This window comes from Strigops habroptila, chromosome 4, assembly GCF_004027225.2.
Source record: "Strigops habroptila isolate Jane chromosome 4, bStrHab1.2.pri, whole genome shotgun sequence".
NCBI lineage: Eukaryota > Metazoa > Chordata > Aves > Psittaciformes > Psittacidae > Strigops > Strigops habroptila.
Genome location: NC_046358.1, coordinates 85,730,625 through 85,748,986, shown reverse-complemented (window position 1 = coordinate 85,748,986; position 18,362 = coordinate 85,730,625). Strand labels below are relative to the sequence as shown.

At 60.3% G+C, this 18,362-nt stretch overlaps 3 protein-coding genes across 8 annotated transcripts in view; all 3 read left to right on the top strand.

Moving 5' to 3' along the window:
• Positions 1-2: 2 nt before the first annotated feature.
• PALB2 (partner and localizer of BRCA2) lies at positions 3-11,524 on the top strand. Of its 3 annotated transcripts, XM_030483267.1 has the most exons (15): positions 3-101; positions 174-233; positions 319-400; positions 772-3,464; positions 4,030-4,113; positions 4,755-4,916; positions 5,392-5,477; positions 5,751-5,912; positions 6,082-6,198; positions 6,566-6,653; positions 7,632-7,780; positions 8,547-9,325; positions 9,396-9,483; positions 10,513-10,624; positions 11,317-11,524. In XM_030483267.1, the coding sequence occupies exons 1-12, from the start codon at positions 51-53 to the stop codon at positions 8,788-8,790; spliced, it is 3,978 nt and encodes a 1,325-aa protein (XP_030339127.1). In that variant the 5' UTR covers positions 3-50; the 3' UTR covers positions 8,791-9,325; positions 9,396-9,483; positions 10,513-10,624; positions 11,317-11,524. The 3 variants fall into 3 exon arrangements, with proteins under 3 accessions (XP_030339127.1, XP_030339126.1, XP_030339128.1); XM_030483266.1 differs by having other exon boundaries at positions 36-233; XM_030483268.1 differs by having other exon boundaries at positions 36-233; positions 7,632-7,784.
• NDUFAB1 (NADH:ubiquinone oxidoreductase subunit AB1) lies at positions 8,873-10,604 on the top strand. The gene is made up of 3 exons (XM_030482325.1): positions 8,873-9,325; positions 9,396-9,483; positions 10,513-10,604. The coding sequence occupies exons 1-3, from the start codon at positions 8,873-8,875 to the stop codon at positions 10,602-10,604; spliced, it is 633 nt and encodes a 210-aa protein (XP_030338185.1).
• A 1,264-nt stretch (positions 11,525-12,788) lies between the features above and the next one.
• The window catches only part of LOC115606783 (collagen alpha-1(I) chain-like), a 7,452-nt gene continuing 1,878 nt past the window's right edge, over positions 12,789-18,362 (top strand). The window contains exons 1-10 of one of the 4 annotated variants that reach the window (XM_030483270.1): positions 12,803-12,868; positions 13,506-13,625; positions 13,746-15,530; positions 15,622-15,734; positions 15,804-15,862; positions 15,963-16,120; positions 16,198-16,354; positions 16,431-16,622; positions 17,441-17,650; positions 18,165-18,318. In XM_030483270.1, coding sequence (XP_030339130.1) covers positions 12,829-12,868; positions 13,506-13,625; positions 13,746-15,530; positions 15,622-15,734; positions 15,804-15,862; positions 15,963-16,120; positions 16,198-16,354; positions 16,431-16,622; positions 17,441-17,650; positions 18,165-18,318 — 2,988 coding nt within the window. In that variant the 5' untranslated portion in view covers positions 12,803-12,828. Of the gene's footprint in view, positions 12,869-13,505; positions 13,626-13,745; positions 15,531-15,621; positions 15,863-15,962; positions 16,121-16,197; positions 16,355-16,430; positions 16,623-17,440; positions 17,651-18,164; positions 18,319-18,362 lie in introns of all 4 variants that reach the window. The other 3 variants (XM_030483269.1, XR_003991000.1, XM_030483271.1) reach the window with 3 other exon arrangements.

Below are 18,362 nucleotides of genomic sequence, written 5' to 3'. Positions count from 1 at the left end.
GGCACTTCCGGCGCGGTTGCCATGGGCGCGCTGGTCCCGGCGGGGCGGCCATGGAGGAGCCGGCGGGCGGCGGGGCGCTCAGCGGCTCGCAGAGGGAGCAGGTGCGGGCACGGGAGCGGGGCCGGGCCCGGGCCCGCCAGCGCGGTGCCAGCCCGGCGCGTTGTGTCTTGCAGCTGCGGGAGAAGCTGGCGCTGCTGCGGAGGGAGTACAGCGAGACCGTTAGCCGGCTGAGGGTGAGCGGGACGGGCCGGGGCTCGGCGCGGCGGGGCGCGGTGCCGGGAGCCCGGTCCCAGCCCCGCGCCCGTGTTGTGTGTGCAGCGGGCGCGGCGAGCAGAGCGAGCCAGGAGCCACGGCCGGGGCGCGGCGGCGGAGGGAGGCCGGCGGGAGCCGAGCCCCACAGGTAGGAGCCGGCGGGCGGCGGGACCTGCTGCGCGGCCCGATGCACCCGCCCGGGCGCGGGGCCGGGGGCCCGGGGCAGGACAGTACAGGGCAGGACAGCCCGGCCCGGCCACTATCGCCCTTCCGTGCCCCGCGGCCTGCCCTGCGGGACGGGCCCCAGCTCCGCTGCCCCCAGACCCACATGCGGCCCTTGCAGTGCTGCCGAACCGTGACCTGCACTGCCATCCCCTCTCCCTTCCTCCTCACCAGGCCCCGGCTGTAAGATCCCAGTCTTTTGCTCCCAAAAAAAGTCTTCTAGCTTTACTGTGTGATGGTTTTCATGGATGGGGCTTTTGCTGGGAATACTTTACATGTATGATGTTCTTTCCACAGGTTCTAGAGATATTGAACCTCTTAGTGCTGACAAACATGAAACCTTTCAGTTGCAGACTAAACCCCGCTCCGATCTTGGCGCACAGGAGCAAACCTGTGATGCATTTAAGCATGTTCCCCAGTTCTCCAGTCATGAGGGTGGCCTGCAGGACAGCTCGCAGGCAGAAAGCATACAGGCTAGCCAGGAAATCCTGTGTGCTGGAATCTCCAGGCCTACCCCTGAGGAGAAGAAATCCCAAACCTCCAGAAGCTTGCTGAGGCTGAGGAGACGGGCGAAGGCTCGGGTGTCAGGGGAAGGAGGATCAGTGCGTGATGTGTCTCTAAGTAGCCCTGATGAAACGGTGACAAATCTAGTCGCCAGTACACGGGAACTTCAGTCACCAGTCTTCAGGCAAAGCAGTGTCTCAGCCGCTGAGGAAACGGCTCCGAGAGCAGCAGGACCAGCACGTGTGCAGAGAGAAGAGAACGGTTTCACTCCTCCCAGTGCAGCATCAGGAGTCACAGAAGACTATGTCCCTCCAGGAGCACCTGAGCTCTTCCCACATGCACTGCAGGACAGCAGCAGTGTCTGGCAGGCCAGGTGCCAGGGTGCTGTGCCCACACCTGACAACCCTGAGCCTGCACAGCCGTGTTCAGAGAACAGAGACTCTGCTTTAGTTGACATCAATGATGATGGAGGAAAAGTATCCCCAAGTGTAATAAGACAAACGGTTGGTGAGAGTATGTGTGAAGATCAGGGGGAATTACGTAGGCTCTTGGATTTAATGTCAGAAAATGAAGTATTGTCTCCTGACGGAAATAAGACTGTAACTAATGAAAGCAAACACCACGAAGGGAATCAGAGTGACAGTAGTAGCTTAGATCCCTTTCCGACAGATCTTGCTCTGGGCGGTGTTGAAGAACTGCTGGAGAATCAACAGCTTGAAACTCAGGCGAGACTTTCTCCTCCAGAAAAGGCAGCAGCTCCTGGAAGCTCCCTGAGCTCGTGCACGGTGGTTGAAGGGCTTCTCTTCCCGGTTGAATACTACGTCAGGACAACTCGGCGCATGTCCAGCTGCCAGAGGAAGGTGGACCTTGACGCTATAATCCTCAGCCAGCTGGGCAGGAGCAAGAAGGGTCAGCGAAGTAAGTGCAAGCCCAGAGATGCAAATTCGGATCAGCCCTCCCAAGAAAGAGCTGAAAATGATTTGGAGTCGGGGGTTGCGCCGTTGCCTTGTCTTGGTGCAGAAAATGATCCAACAAATTTGGGTAGTCCTCAGGAATCTCTTCCTGCCTCCAGTGGCAGCAGCACTTCTCTTGGATCCATTTCCCAGAGCAGCATCACTAGCACAAGGCGAGATCGGAGACGATCACAGAGGAAGCAGAAAGGAAGAAGAAAGTCTGCCAGCAACCCCCCCGGGCTTCTGGTCTCACCAGAACTCATAGAGAGCCTGGATCTCATAACGGTGAGGGAAGGCAGTGGTCTGCTGTCAAGTGAGTGTCAGAGCCAAAAGGAAAACTGTCATGCTGGTCTTGAAAAACCACCTTCAGATGAGAGAAAGTTCTCTGCTGCTGCAGCTCGTGGGGCTGCAGAGACAGGAGTGGCTGGTGCTGTACAGCCAACGAGTGCGGATCCTCCTGCGGGGGGGAGCCAAGTGCTTGACAAGTGCCGTAGGGCTCTGTTAGAACTGCCTCAAAGCCCACTCCAGAACAGCAGTTCTCTGCACCCGGGGAACAGAGCTTCTCCCATCCACGCAGGAGACCTGGAAGCCACCTTCCCGGTGTGCCAGGCTGATGGAGAGCCAGCGGAGCCTGGGGGGAATGAGCAGGTACCCGGAGCCTGCAGGGCCGAGCTGCTCCCTGCGATTAACGTCCCCCTGCGCCGCTCCCTGCGTTGTGCTGCGAGGCAGAGAGCAGGAGGGCACGTGGCAAAAGGTCCACAAGGTCCTGAGGGTCCTGCTTCTCTTGGCCTCCCTGCTGTTGACCTTGATACTTGTGGCTCTCTCTTCTCCTTCCGCAGCTTCCAGTGGCTGGCCCCCAGGCTGGGTGTCACAGACTTCCACTTACCTGATGAGGAATTTGGACTACTAAAACTTGACAAACTAGAATCTTCCCCTGTGAACGACTTGGAGGTTTTTGTTCCGAGTGTGTTTGGAGATGGGGTGGCTTCAGAGGACACACAGAGTGCACAAATGACTCCAGAAGAAAAAAGCCACAGAAGTCATTTGATTTCACCTTTCAAAACTGGGTTGCCCAAGTCACCTCATGCAGAAAGCCCAGTTTCCAAGAAGGAGCTTTCCACCCATGAATTGCTGCTTACTCCCCTGGGGACTGTCTTAGCTGGTGCTCCCACTCAGCCTGGGTCCCAGATTTCCTCATGTGTGTTCCCTGCTGTGGGTGCAACCCCGGCTGTGTTACCTGAGGTACACAGTGAGGTGTCCCCCAAGACACCTTCCATCCCTCCAAGCCTGCATTCCTCCAACAGAGCATCTTCTCAGGGCGTGCAGGATGGAGGATGCAAAGACTCTGCCATTCCACTGCACTTGGACCACTGTGGTGCAGGATCTGCTAGAGAAGAGGAGGAACAAGGTGCAGCGTTTCCTGTAGAAGCTGAAAGAAGTCCCAGTAATAACTGTGATGAGGCTGTGGCCTTGGAGAAGCACCAGCACTCAGAGAGCAAACAGCAGGGATCCGGCAGAGCTTCTCCTGAGCAGGTAACAAGCTGGTCCTCTTTGCCCAGGGTGCTAGCCCAGTGGGTTTGTGGGCATACCCCCTTTCCCAGAGTCTCACCTGGCTTCAGGGGAAAGACCTCTTTGCTGCTAGCCCTGCATGCTGTCTTTTAGCTGACTTACTGCGTGTCTGGGTCTCTTCTGTTGCCTAAGCTCTTTGGACGTCAAGAGCAAAGTCTTTAACATCCTTCTTGATTTGAACAAAGTTTCTGGTATCCACAAAGTGTTGATCCATCTCAAGGAAAATTTTCAGTCAGGTTTTGGTAAAGGAGATGAAATGACTTGTATGTGGGATGGGTGCTGAGAGAATGACTTGTCTCTGGAGGCTGAGATGCAAAGTGGTGGTAAGAGAGAACTTTCAGGTGAAACTAGTGAATAACTTGTCTGGGATTTCTTAGTTTTCAAAGACAGGCAAGTACAAAAAGAGGTGCTCCTCCCATGGCTCTCCAGCAACAGCATGCAGAGTGCATTCACACTTCTGCCTCGTTCCTGCAGGTGCTGAATGTAATTTCACAGTTGAATTATCCTCATTCTTTACTTGTCTGTGCAGGAAAAAGCTGTAGCAGAACAGTTGGCTCCAGTACTGCCTGATGGCCTGAGAGAAGAGAGCTTGCAGCTTGTATCAAAGCTAAAGGTGGGATAACATCAGATAATTGTTTGATGAGTCAATGGCAGCTCTTTAATACTGAGTTTTACAAAAATGCAATAAAAACTGCAGAATGGGCAGTTGCACAAAATAGATTGCTGTCTAATGTGATCAGGTGTGTCTGGTGGTAAAGCATGCTGAGAGGTTGGGTTGCTGTTCAGCTCCTTCTGACTGATGATTTCAGTGTTTGTTTCTGAATAATGAATTCTAAACACGTGTAAGTGTCTTAAACAGTGGCTGCATTTTACTTCGGCCCCAGGTAAGATGGTCTCAGCCCTCGTACCCCTGTTGCCTGCCCTGTGGCTCCTGTGGCCGCCTGTCACCATTTTGGGCACTAACCAACCCAGCAAGTCCTGCCCCAGCTCAGGCTTCTGCCGGGTCCCTGGCTTTTCAAATGACAAGTGACTTCTGTGAATTGAGCCACTGTATTTGCTCTGAGGGTGAAACCCACCAAGCACATTCTCCTTGGTGCCTCACTGGCACTTTACTCAAAATTAAACATCATAAGCATAAAGTTTCAGCCTCAAACTCTCACCACACTGAATGTGAAGCATCGTCCTCAGGCTGCCCCTCCGGGTTAGATAACCACATCTGTCAGGAGAAAACCAGCTCTGTTTTCTTTTGGGCAGGATTGTTCGAGTTCCTGTGCCGTGGATGTGAGCACCATGTGGTGGGAAGCAGCTGGCTGCAGAGAGCTCTGTGTGGTGACAGCTTGTGAGAGCTCTGTCTCCCTGTGGAAGCCCCTGGGGCCCAACTGCTGGGGAAGGGTCTACACGTGGCAGCTCGGAGAGGTACCAACACAGTCCTTATTTCTAGAGTTCAGGGCAACTTTCTTGTCCCACGTGTTAGTTCCCACAAAACAAGGAGTTTGCGCTCTTGGGTGCAAGGCACGTTCTTTAGGTGGCATAAATTTGCTCATTCCATTAAGCAGCAGAGGAGAATGATTTGCAGTGCTGATGGAGGAGGCCAGTAGCTTCTATGGGCTGGAATTCAGTTCTTGTAGTACTGAATGGTGACTGCACTTCAGCCACTGGCTCATGTGCTTTCCCCTTACATCCCTGGAGACGCTTTTTGTCACTTACATCAACAGAGGTGGTTTAATTAGGCAAACAGCCCAGAGTTCAGCTGTTAATCTAAGTGTGCTTCCTCAGAGGGATGTGGAAATCAGCTCTGCTCCATATCATTTTACTTGAATCACTCTAGAAAATGGCAGAGAAGTCAAAGGGACGCTGCGGGTGACCCTGGATTCTTGTTTTGCTGTCCTAGATTCCTGTAATACAGATCGTTCCTCTGCCGGACTCCTGCAATCTTGCGTGTGTAGCACTGGGAGACTTGGAGATTGGAGAAATAAGGTTTTGTATTTATTTCTTACCAGCTTTTTGCACCCTGAATAGCCACAGCTTGACTCTCCTCTGGTGTGGCAGCTGAAATGATCTCTTCCTAATGTGTCACCTTCTCAGTTACTTTAACACTTGGAAAATGAAAGGGATTTCTATAAATCAGCTCTAAAGACTTGCTTATCCACCCCTAGAGGTGCAGAGTGTTTAAACGTGCTTGTTTTTATGTGCTATGGCATGTTTGAGTTCTGCTTCCCTGTCATTAGGTGTGACTTTCTCTTAATTTAGGCTCCTGCTTTATTCTTCTGAGAATGACTCATTCAAGCAATCACTAGTGAGAACTGGAAACATAAAAGCTGCTCTTGGGCTGAAGGACAGGAGGCTGGTCAGCAGCAGCAGGACTGTGCAAGAGCAGCACGTGGAAATAGTGTCCTTTTCAGAGACAGGAAGGTGAGTCTGCTGGGTTTGGGGTGCTCTGTGTGGCAGGTGGAGAAAGTGAGGATGCATCTTGGATCTCACACCTAAAAAAGTGTTGGGTTCCTCTTCTTTCTGGAGATGTGCTGAGCACAGAACACTCACTGTTTTGACTGCCCCTTCTCATTGTTAATCTGCTGTTCAGGAGCAGGGATGGACAGACTTTGATGCCTCCTGAAGAGACTGTTTCAGCTTTTGCTGAAGTGGAAGGGATGAGGGACGCCCTGGTTGGCACCACTGCAGTGAACAGCGTTGTCATTTGGTCAGTGACTCCTTTGCTGTTAACTGGTTTAGCTCACGGGGGTGTGGTGGCTCTAACAGTTGGCTGCAGGATAGTGTAGGGGTGCTGGTCACCTACTGCTTTGCCTGTGAAATGGCAATTGTCAGCGGGCCTGAGGTCTGGCACTTGAGCTCGTGTGCAGTGGGGTAGGTGGTGAATGAGCTGTGAAGCTGTAACTCCACTTGCATCATATTCATTATGTCTTTTCCTGTGGTCTCTTCTCTTAGTTTGGTTTATGTGGAACAAAAGCTCTGTCTCTATTGCATAGTGGTGGTTTCCTAGCTGTGATTAGGAAATACCATGTAGAGGATGGAAATGCAGTCAGGATTTGTCTGTTCACCAACTGCAGGAATCTGAAAACAGGCCAGCTCCTGAAGAAGATGCATGTTGGTTATTCCTACCCAGCTTCCATCTGCCATCAAGCCTATTCCGACTCTGTACGTACATGAAATATGGCAATGCTGCACTGGCCAACTGGGGTGGGTTCTTAAGGGATGAGGGTTTCCAGAGTGGATTGAAATACCAACTCTATTTAGAGATTCTGGAGTTATTTCCAAGGCAGATGGGTTAACCAGGAGAAATAAGCCTCACTGGCTGCCTGGAATTCCTGGCTTTCTGCTGTGTGCTGGTAAAATGAGAGTGATGCATCAAATGGCATTGCAAAGCAGCAGCACCTTGCAGGGGGGAAGCAGGAGAGCTGTTGCCCAGCCCTGGTGCTTGGTAAGCCGCTTCCATTCCACATGTGGCAAGCTGCTGTTGTCAGAAAATCAATGTGATTATTATTTATATGCACCCTGAGGGCATTAACTGTTCAACCTCAGGATTTATACTGATGATTCTTTCCCACTTGCTTCCCCCTGTGCTGTGATTCGTGATGGATTTTTGTGGTTGATCAAGGATTTGTTTTCAGTGGGCATTTAACCTTTTGGACAAGAATGTCTTGTCCAATAATGATGGCTTGAGTCAGACTCTTTGAAGACTTCCTCGGAATATCTGTCCCAGGTTATTCCATGCTGGCCTGTGGCTGTTCTGAGAGCTGCAGGTTTCAGCTGTGCTGCTTTTTGTAGAATTCTTGTTAAATTTTAAGCTTTTAGGGATTAAAATGAGGCCCAGAAATTTCACCCTACAGCAAGCTTAGCTTTTTCAGACAGGAAGATCAGTGCATAAATCCACCAGGTCACTGAGCTGTCGTTCTGCTGTATTGCATCAGCCCTTATCAGTCAGCAGCTGCTTTGGGTTTTATCTAACCTGATAAGGAAAGTAAACCATTCCTGTTTTATTCAGTACAAATAATGCATCACTGTCCACGGGGCTTTGGTTATAGAGAGAATGTAGCAATTAATTGTTGGAAAATTCTCCGGGTTTTTCCCCTCCCGCTGTTGTTTTTAGTGATGTATTTTTCCTCCGTGCACCAGGGCCTCCTCTTTGTGGTTTTGAGCCATCCACACGCCAAAGAGAGCGAGTCCTGTGGAAACCCTGCGTTCCGTGTGGTGGCGTTCAACCCCAGCACAGCCAGGAGCAGCGGCGTGCTGGCCTCCTCCCTCCCGCCCGGGCACGCCGGAAGGCAGGTACCGGGGCTCTGCTCCCAGAGCCCTTCGAGGTGTTCTGGGGGGGATCTCTCCATGGGCTGGGCAGTGCTGCTGGCAGGGATCCATTTGCCATCTTGCCAGTGATAAGGGGCTGCATCCGTTGTGCCCTTGGATGGGAGGCTCCAGGGGCTGGAGCAGGGTGAGGGTGTTGGCTGTTTCCTGCCTGCTTCCTGCGCCAGCCTGTGCGCTGACCCCGGGCTCACAGCGCGGGGCTGCGCTCCCGGGGCTCTGCGTGACTCTTCCGTGTGCTTGTGCTTTCATCTTCCCGCCCCACCACCAGTCACTGTGGGAATGCTGGAACTGGGCTCACAGGGGAACCCCCTGAGAAAATGCCTTCAAACGAGATGTTCCAAACCTTCGGGCTGTTACAGAGCTGTGCTGTTGGAGAGGCTTTGCCACCTTTATTTACGCTAAGCAGCTGCGTGCAGCCGGGTGCCCTTTTCCTCCCCTTCTCTTCCTTTTGGAGAGAGGCTGTTTAAGACTTTATGAGATGCTGCGGTGATGTGCTTAGACTCCAGCGGGTCCAGATCTTGGCTTGCAGAGTGGTTTTTGAGCGTGTTCTGAGGCTGAGGGAGGGTTGCGTTGACATCCTTTGTTCTCTGATGTGACACGTAACACAGCCTGGCTTCCTGCAGTCAGCTTATATCTCCTTATTCATTTTGTAGCTGGGACTCTGGCTAGTTTAAGAAGTGATGTGATGGTGGGTTTGCAGACGTGTGACGCTTGTGTCTGTGTCCCCAGGTACCTGGAGGGTGACGTGAGGGGCGCCTTGGCCGCAGCCGTGCTGACATCGGGTGCCGTGGCCGTGTGGGACCTGCTCCTGGGCCAGTGCACGGCCCTGCTGCCCCCGGGCCCGGCGCGGGGCTGGGCCCTGGCCCGCTGGGCCAGCACGGATGCCTGCACCGGTGCCTGCCTGCTGGCCGGGCAGCGGGACGGCACCGTCTGCCTCTACCGGTACCGGCAGCCACAGCCCGGGGCAGCCTGATGTAGGACTGCGAGGAGCCTCCGGTTCGGCTCCGCCGGTACCGCGGGTTGCGTGGGGCTGTGCGTGCGCCCGGGCGTGTGCGATGCCATTAAACCACTTTGGCTTTAGAACGGGCTCGTGTCTGCTGCTGCCGCACCGCGCCGTAGCGGGGGGTCCGCCGGGCCGCCAGGGGGCGCCGCCTCCGCCGCGGGACCGCCCGTGCCGGCCCGCCCCGCCGCGCCGCGCCGCACGCCGGGAACAGGTCACCATGGCGGCCCGTGTCCTCTCGGCCTGCGCCCGCCGCCTGCTGCCCCGGCCGGGCCCCGCCGCGCTCCGCTCCCTCACCCGCCGCGCCCCGCAGGGCCCGGCCGCGCTGCTGCCGCTGCCGCAGGTAAGGCCCGGCGCGGGCGGGGGGCGGGCGGCGCTGCCCGGGGCCGCTGTGTTGCAGGTGCCGCCCTGCCGCCGGTTCTCCGAGCTGCCGCCCCTCACCCTGGAGGACATCAAGGAGCGCGTCCTCTACGTGCTCAAGCTGTACGACAAGATCGACCCGGAGAAGGCGAGTCGGGGCCGGGGGGGGAGCACGGGCGCGGCCGCAGGCGGCTGACCCCCGGTTGTTCTCCCCGTAGCTCACAGCGGAGTCCCACTTCATGAAAGACCTGGGCTTGGACAGCTTGGACCAAGTGGAGATCATCATGGCCATGGAGGACGAGTTCGGTAATTCCCAGCCGGGCACACGGCTTCATTGCGGTGCCTGTGGCCGGTCCTTTGGTGTGGCTGCAGCTCTCAGGCACTGCTGCTCCTCGGCGGGCAGGGACGGTGGCTTTTCCCTCCTGCCATCAGAGAAAACCGCGTGGTTCTGGGTCAGAGCATGAGCTGGGCACTGGCAGCGCTCAGGAAGGTGTCTGTCCCTCTGGCCATCCGCTGCTGAGCTCGGTCCCTTGGCAGCTCCGGCTGCTGCTCTCCCCACAGCCCCCGGGCACCTTCCCTACATCGCTGGGGATGGGGAGGGCGGCAGCGTGTGCGGGGGGGCAGCACAAGGGCTGCTCCCAGAGCCGGTTGTGGCTCCTCCAGGGAGATCACAGCTGATCCCGGTTTTTCCTCACTGGAATATTTTTCACCCTCATTACTTGATATTACTGGGTGGAAAAAAGGTGATTTTACCATATTAGTTCATATGCCAAGTTTCTTTCCAAGTCACTTCATTTTGGAGTTCATGCTTTCATTTAAAGCTCAGACACTACCTAATTTGTCGCAGCGGGTCACAGGCACCCTGGGCTTTGGTTGTTCTCTGGTCCTGGGCAGACGTTTTGCTTCTGGAGTGTTTGCTGGTGCTCTGTGTTAGGTTCACTTGTGTGCCACTGGATGCCGTGGCCGTGAGCACCGGGAAGAAGGAGCATTTTTTGGGATGCATTTCTGAGCAGTTCTGAGCCCCTGTGCTCCCTGTCCCCAGCAGCAGACTGCACCCGAGGGCCTCCGGGCCCGGGTTTGCCCAGTGTTACCGGGAACATGCCCTCCAGTGAAGGCGGTGAAGGCTCAAGCAAGGTGTGAGGGGCACTCGCTGCCTCCTCAGCCTCTCCCTGCCCCAGCAGCAGCCTGAGCAGGGCAGAGCTCGGCTGGAATCCCAGCCCCAGCGCAGGGCTGGCTCTGTCCCTGCTCTGTGTCCCTGCCTGCGCTGTCCCCGCTTCCTTTAGCCTTGCTCCCGCTTCCGCTGCTCCGGGCTGAGTGTGTGCGCTTTCTTTCCAGGATTTGAAATTCCCGATGGAGACGCAGAGAAGTTAATGTGTCCGCAGGAGATTGTAGATTACATTGCAGATAAGAAGGATGTTTATGAATAAAACCAGTTCTCCAGAGCTGAGTAAGTGGAATCGTGCTCCTGCGAGTGTCTCGGATACAGCAGCGGGCACAGGGCAGCGTGTGGCGCCTGCGAGGGGAGGCTGGGTGAGGGGACAGTGTGAGGGGACAGCGCTGTGTGGCCGTGGGGCGGGCAGGGGTCAGGAGGGAGCTGGCATGAGAAGGCAGAGGTGTTCCCCTGCGGTGCCCGCTGCTGGAATGACAACATGGGGAGTTGTGGGGCACTTGGAGCGCTCGGATTATCCACAGCTCTTTCTGTTGATGGGGTTGACTCTGGTCAAGGAATCCCATCATTTCGGGGGGGGCACCTCCAGATGTGCTGTGGCAGCTCCCGGCGTTTCCTGCTGGGAAGGAAACGGGCAGGAAGGGGTTAGTGGAGCCCCTGCCTTGAGGTGCTGCTGGGGGAGGGAGGGGAAATGAGCTGCTGGCCCGGGGCCAGCGTGGCAGCAGCTGGGGCCACCTTCCTGCTGGTCCTGCGGCTCCCTCCGGATCAGCTCAGCTCCGCTCCGCAGGGAGCTGTGCCCCTTCCCCCGGAGCCAAGGCGAGATCCCAGTTATTCGAAAGCCCTGTGGGCTCACAACTTGCTTTTGGTTTCCAGCTTGTCTGGTCTCTGCCTGACCCCCTGCTTTCGTGCCTTAAACCGCTGGTTCTTGCTCGATGCAATACTAAAGACGTGGATGTTTCTTCTTTCCCCAGGAGCTGTCTCACGGCCAGGACTGGGCTGGGGGCAGCACAAGAACATGCACGCACAGGCCATGCTGCTGCTGCTTTCATCGGAACCTTGTACTTGGACGTTGTATTTAAACCTGTCTGAATATGTTATCCTTTAAAAATGAGGAAAAAAAAAGGAATAAATCCATAAGACCAGTGGAGCGTTGCTGGCCTTGCCCCGCTGGCTTTTCCATCCCAGCCTGGCCGTGCTCGCTCTGGGAGTCGGTGTGTGAGGGACATCCCTGTGTGCTGTTGCAGGGTGAAGGCGCTGTCATCTGAGCCCCGGGGGAGCACGAGGAGCTCAGACAGACTCTGAGCAGGTCTCCCCAGGAGCTCGTAGTGTTCATACCTGTGTGAAAGGGGCCTGTGCCGTGGTGCAGAGCCCTGGGCGTCCCTGCTCGTGTCATCAGCTCTTCCCACCAACCCACCCTCTGCTGCCTGCACTGTTCGTTTCATTCCGGTAAAAACAAGTTATGTTTGATGGAAAATAAAGGGGACAGGGATTTCCTGCTGCTGAAAAGCAAAAGCCCACCCGTGTCCCCGTGAGCCCGGTGCGGGCCGCTTGCTTTAAACCTCTCCTGAGGCAGGAACAAGTTATTTCTGGACCCTGCACAGTTCTGCCTTTGTGCCAAGGAACACTTTGACATGTCAGAGGTGCCGCAGCCAAGCAAGTGCCGTTGGTCCCAAGTCCCCTGGCCATCGGAGGGGTGCAGGGTGGGACGTGCCCCCGTGCCTGCTGCATGTGAGGCCCAAGTGTGCTGCGGGTGTTCCCTGCTTCCTCCCTGAGCCCTCACCTGGCCGAGGGACCTCGGCCAAAGGGTTTCATTTTCATTGTGTGTGAGGCCACTGCTGGTGGAGGCTCCTCAGTTGCTTCTTCACCCAAACGCATCCCGACACCTTTTCTGAGCAGGCTGCAACAGGGCGTCCGGGGGGGTTTTGGACACCACGCCCATCCATGGTGGTTTTCCCCAGTGCCAGCTTGGAGGCGGGAGTGATGGTGGTTGCGGAGCCATCCCTGTGTGCCCTGGTGAGCCAGTGCTGGTGCTGTTGGTGGTGTGGCCCTGGGTGTTTCATAGAATCCCAGACTGGTTTGGGTTGAAGGGACCTTAAAGCTCATCCAGTTCCAACCCCTGCCACGGGCAGGGACACCTTCCACTAGAGCAGGTTGCTCCAAGCCCCTGTGTCCAACCTGGCCTTGAACACTGCCAGGGATGGGGCAGCCACAGCTTCTCTGGGCACCCTGTGCCAGCGCCTCAGCACCCTCACAGGGAAGGGCTGTGGAACACGGGGTGCCCGCAGGAGCCTTTGCCCCGGGGCTGGGGCAGTTCCCGCGATAACAGCCCCTCCGCGGCCGGTCTCCCCGGGGCCGCGGGACCCGCACAGGGGGCCGGGCGGGGCAGGCGGGGCGGGACCGGGCCGGGGGCTGCGGCTGCCGCCGCCTCCGCCCCTCCGCAGCGGGGACGGGCGGGGGCTTCCTGCGGCCGCCTCGGCAGCGCCATGGAGCGGCTCCGGCTCCCGCGGCTCTTGGCCGCCGCAGGTGAGCGACGCGGCCGCCGCTGCCGCCGGGGTCCCGGGGGGGGTGATGCCCGGCTCGGGGAGGGGCAGCCCGGCGGGTAGGAGGGTGCGGTGCGGCCGGTACCGGCAGCGGCTCGGGCGGGTCTGCGCTGCGCGGCTGCACCGGAGCGGCACCGGGGGGGCTGAGCCGGGGGTGCCGGGGCGCGGCGGGTGACAGCCGGGGTGCGGGAGGAGCGGGAGCCCCGGCGAGGCGCTGCCGGGGGCTCAGGGTGACCCCAGCCCCACCGCTCCCACCGGTGCCTGCACCCAGAGCCCTGGCCGGGGCAGTGTCTGCCCTGGCACCGGCCCCGCGGTGCCGGGGACCTGGCGGTGCCAGCGCTGGCACGTGGGGGTTGGTTTCAGGGCAGAACGGGCGTCCCCAGCACATGGCAGCGGGGCCGGTGCGGCGGGACCAGGTGTCGGTTGTTGAGATGAGGGCGGGGCCTTCCAGCTGGGTTTGGGTCGTTTTGGAACATCCCCTTCACCTGTGCTGTGGAGGAGGGAGGCACGGACCCCCCCGCGCACACCGGCAGCTCCTGCGGCCCGGCGCTGATGGGCACTGGTACGTGATGCCCAGCGCCCAGCACTGGTGCCCGCCTCTCTTTCCCCTCTGTCCCCAGTGGTCGTGGGATGCTGTGCGCGGCTCTGCCCCGGACTGAGCACCGAGATGGGCCCCACACCAGCCACTGCTGTCCCCTGCGCCCACCCGGACACCGCGACGGGGGCGCGCTGCCCCACAGGTACCGTGAACCCTCCGTCCGTGGCACCATGTGCCGGCCGCGTGCCGAGCTGGGGGCTGTGGGGTGCTGCCCCCGGCTCAGCCCTGCCCAGCGTCCCCCCACTTTTGCCTCTGCCTATAGATCCAGAGCGAGGAGCTGACATGGGGCAGGCACCGACACTGGAGGCCGTGGGGCAGCTGCGGGCGGCGGCTGAGCTGCTGCCGTTCCCTGGGACCCCCACTGCGGCTGCCGGGACCCCCACCGGGGCTGCTGAGACCCCTGGCCCCCAGCAGAGCCCCGGAGGTTCCTGGTCAGGCAGGGACGGAGCAGCCACCGAGCAGCCGGGCCCCCGGCTCCCTGTGGGCAGTGAGAGCCTGGGGGGGACACTCAGTGCGGGGGCCCCGGCCCCTGAGGAGCCAGACACGGCTCCTGCTACCGGTCACTCCCCCTGGACTGGCCCTGCAGGAAATGTGGTGTCTGAAGGTGCCACGACCTCACTGGGGACCCCCTCATATTCACCATCCACAGCAGTGCCCGGGGGGCAGGGGGGGTCCCCCAGCACCTTGCTGGGATGGAGCCCCATGGGCACAGCACTCGTGCAGAGCAGGGGGGGGTCACATGGCCCCTCATCCCCGGAGCCGGGGGCTGGGGAGGATGCGGGTGCCACCGTCCCGCTGGGTGACCGTGGCCCAGGGCCCCGGCCAAGCACCGCACTGGCCACTGACAGCCCAGCGCCAGGGACATCTGGGACATCACCCTTTGCAGGGGGGCTGCAGAGCCTGCTGACCCCTACCGGGACACCGAGGGGGACACTGGGGGGGACACTGGGGCTGGCCGGAGGACGGGGCTCATCGCATGGGATGGATATCTCATGGCAGGGTCCTGGTGCTGCCCCTCACTCCTCTGCACCATTCCTGGGGGCTGGTGACCCCGCGTCCAGCACAGCTGTGGGGCCGGGCCCGGCCTCGCTGCCCGCTGCAGGCACAGGGCCGGGCCTGCCTGTCCCCACCAGCACAGCCAGCACCCCAGGGGTGACACCCTCTGGCCCCGGGGGACCCCTGGACCCAACCCCAGGGCTCTCAGGGGCGCCCGACATAGAGGGTCCCCCTGGGCACAGCCACGTCCCCCTGCACCAGACCTGGCCCCCGGGGCAGCTCCTCACATCCATGGCCCCGGGCAGCGCAGTGCAGAGCCAGGGGCTGGTCACCAGCCCGGGGACACCCCCAGCCCCATCGGCTGCCCCAGCCAGCGGCTCCGTCGTGCCCACGACCCCACTGCCCTCCCCAGGGACCCGCTGGGGTGTTTGGGGGCTCAGCCCCACTGCGGGCACCCCGTCACCCCCAGTGCACCACAGCGGCTCTGGGGGGGATCCTGCTGAGACACCCCAGATCCCAGGGGGCGACTCGGTGGGGGTGGGAGATGCTGGGTCCTGGGCAGTGACTGACCCACCGAGCTGGGAGCCGGGCAGCCTGGACACCCCCTCAGCCCCTGGGACCCCCCGGCCACCGGCTCCATCCCAGCCTGAGACTTTCCTGAGACCAACCACTGCTATTGGCACCACCACCACTGCTGTCACCACCACCACCACCACGGCCAGCCCAGCACTGCTCGGGGACGTGGGGACCATCACGCCCAAGCCCAGTGCTGCTGTGCTGCAGAGGGATGTGGTGGGGCTGACATGGGGGCCCCCAATTCATCTGCCCACCAAGATGCCAGGCCCCCCCCAGCAGCCCACCGATCCCCCAGGGACCCTGGGCCATGGCGGGGGCCCCGGGTCCCCCCCAGGTGCTGGGGACACAGACCTCGTCCAGCCATCGAGTGACCCCAGAGCGCAGCCGGATGCTGACACCCCCCGAGCTCCACCGGCTGCGACAGGCAGAGCCCCCCGAGTGTTCATCGTGGAGGATCAGCCGCCGCTGCTGAGAGGTGGGTCTGGGGGGTTGGACCCTCCGCAGGGTCAATGCGGGATGAGGAGGAGCGGGTCCGTGTCACGCTGTCCCCATCTCTCCTCCCGCAGCGTCCATCCTGCGCGTCCCCTGTGAGCTGGTGCTGGACATGGGGTTCAGCCCCGCGCTGCAGGACCCTGCGTCCCGCGAGCACCGGGCGCTGCTGCACAGCTTCAACCGGACGGTGAGTGCAGGACGGGGCCGTGGGGCTGCGCCGGGGCCGCCCCGCACCGCGCTCAATGCTCCCGCACAGGTCACGCCACTCTTTGCGCCCCTGCCCGGCTTCCTGCGGCTGGAGGTGACACGGATCAGGTACGTGCTGGTGCAGCCCCTGCCGTGGGGACACATGGTGCCATGGCGGTGCTGGAGTGCGTTGGCGACCACCCCACGTGTCGTGGTGGGTTCCCCGCAGGGAGGGCAGCGTGGTGCTGGAGTACGACGCGCTGTTCACAGCGGAGCACGTGCAGGCACCGGGGCTGGGCGCGATGCTTAACGCCACGCTGGGCTCCGGCAGCGCCCGCCCAGGGCTGGCGATGGGCACCGCGTCCATCCTGCGCCACGCGGCTCTGGGTGAGTGCAGGGGCCACGGGGCGGGCTGGGGCCGGGCCTGGCTCTGTGTTGGCACGGCCAGACCCTGTTCCCTGCAGAGCTGGAGCCCTGCGCCGCGCTGTTCACGTGCCGAGCCGGCTTCGCCTGCGTGGCGGGTGCAGACGGGAACACCACGTGCACGTCCCTTTGCCACCGCGGCTACTGCAAGAACCACGGCATCTGCACCCACCCGCGGGACCGCGGCCCCCTCTGCCAGTGAGTGCCTCCGGGACCAGCGCTGGGGGTGACGGGTGCTGCCCCCCCCAGCCACTGACCCCTCTTTTTGCCACAGGTGCCCCGTTGGCAGTGATTTCTGGTTCATGGGGCTGCGCTGCGACTACCGGGTGACGCAGCAGAGCCTGCTGGGCATGGCCGCGGGGGTGCTGCTCAGCATCCTCCTCCTGGGCGCCGTCATCGCCGCTGTCGCCGTGCGCAGGTTCAAGGTGCTGCTGATGGAGGCCAGGGCTGACCAGACCCGCAGCAGGTGGGATGTGAGGGATGGGGTTTGTGGTGGCTCTGGAGGAAGCTGATGCCCCATCTGCTCCCTGGGGTGGTGGGTGTGATGAGCAGCAGCTGCTGCCTCATAGGGGGTCAGGGAGAGCCACAGCTCAGTGGGCTGCTGTGATGGAGGGTGAGCTCCAGCCGAGCTCTGCCAAGACAAACACTCCACTGTGGCTGATAGCAATGGGCAGGAGGTGCCGGGGCAGCAGCGGTTGGTCCCAGTGCCCTGCAGAGTGCTGGGCTGGGTGCCTCGGGTGCGGGTGTCTGTGTGTGGCTGTGCCAGCGGTGCGGGTGCCAGGGATGCTCCTCACAGCACCATGCGGTGTGCAGGCAGGAATGGGGAGCCAGAGGCTGCAGGGCTGGATGGGTGGTGGCTGCAGTGAAGTGCTGCGGGCTGTGCCCCTGCACACTCATTGTGGTGGCGTGACACAAGCTGTGCTGATGAGCCCCAGCCACGGTCCCAGGGCCCCCATCCCTCACCTGCCGCGTGCTGGCTGTGGAGGGGAGCAGGGCTCAGCCTCTGTCCCAGCGCCGCTGCCCTCCCCGGTTCATAATGCACCGCAGGGATTGTTCTGAGGAACCACCCCGGCAGCTGTGGGGCTGCGGCCAGATGTTGTTCGATGTCACAGGCTCTGTCCTCACCCCGGGCGCAGGGCTGGGTCCTGCCTCTGTGCTGTGATATCTGGGTGGAAACCTGTGGATATGTGCTCAGAGTGCAGTCACTGGGGTTGTGTGTGTCCATGTACACGTGTGTGTACATGTGTGTGTACATGTGTGCACACACATGTGCCGTGCCCGCAGCTACCGGCGGTTCTGCCGGCTGGATGACGTCTCGGCGCAGTACTGGTCGCGGTCGTGGCTGCCCTCAGCCAGCTCGCTCGACAACCCGGCCTTCAGCAACTCGGAGGAGCTGCTCCACCTCCAGGCCCTGGACAACGGCTGCTGCGGCTGCCGGGAGGACTCAGGCATCGCCGCCGGTGCCAAGCAGCGCCCTGCGCCGGGCCGGGCCAGGTAGAGGGGTCTTGTCTTTAGTGTGGGTGGGTGAAGCAGAGATGTGGGGTTCGAGGCACGGCCCCAGCCTCCCTGCGCTCCCCAGCGGCGCCGGGAGCTTTAATGCTGCAGCATCCTCGGGTGGTGGAGGAGAAATGAGCGGTTTCCTCTCCCCTTGCCGTGTAAGGAGCTGTGTGTGGTGGGGCCCGGGTTAGCAGGAGGAGGTTCACATCTGCAGGAAACAGGGTGGCTGCGTGTGCGGATGGGAATGCTCTAATCAGCTTGGAAATGGAAAAAGGGCCCTGGAAGTTTCCAGTGTCACGAGCAAAGGGCTCAGGGCTGGGCCAGCCCAGGGGCACCGCTCGGCCCCATGGCCCGAGTGCTGTGCTGGGGAGTGTGGGTGCAGGGGGGCACAGCCCGTGCAGCACCCATGGCCCCACAGGACCCAGAGGCAGGGTCCTGCTCCCTCAGCACAGGCTCAGCTTTTACCCTCCTCCCCCCCCTTCCTTTAATTACCAATGAGTTTTCTTCCCAGTTTCCATTACGAGTGGGACACGAGCTCCGGCAGCATGAACGACCCCATGGTGGACTCGGGCAAAGCCAGCGACATCTCCGTGTCGAGCTGGCCCATGGAGCCCATCCAGTGGACGCCCTTTCCCCTCCTCCATCAGCTTTCCAGGCAGCGGCCGGTGAGTGCAGGGGCCGTGGCGGTGGCTTGTCCATGGAGGAGCTG

Bases quoted from the DNA above. Each gene is read 5' to 3' on its own strand.
- NDUFAB1 (XM_030482325.1), top strand. From the start codon at position 8,873: ATGCCATTAAACCACTTTGGCTTTAGAACGGGCTCGTGTCTGCTGCTG. The intron at 9,326-9,395 runs GCGAGTCGGGGC...TTCTCCCCGTAG, and splicing joins ACAAGATCGACCCGGAGAAG to CTCACAGCGGAGTCCCACTT. The intron at 9,484-10,512 runs GTAATTCCCAGC...CTTTCTTTCCAG, and splicing joins GGCCATGGAGGACGAGTTCG to GATTTGAAATTCCCGATGGA.
- PALB2 (XM_030483266.1), top strand. From the start codon at position 51: ATGGAGGAGCCGGCGGGCGGCGGGGCGCTCAGCGGCTCGCAGAGGGAG. The intron at 3,465-4,029 runs GTAACAAGCTGG...TTGTCTGTGCAG, and splicing joins GCAGAGCTTCTCCTGAGCAG to GAAAAAGCTGTAGCAGAACA. The intron at 6,199-6,565 runs GTCAGTGACTCC...CACCAACTGCAG, and splicing joins GTGAACAGCGTTGTCATTTG to GAATCTGAAAACAGGCCAGC.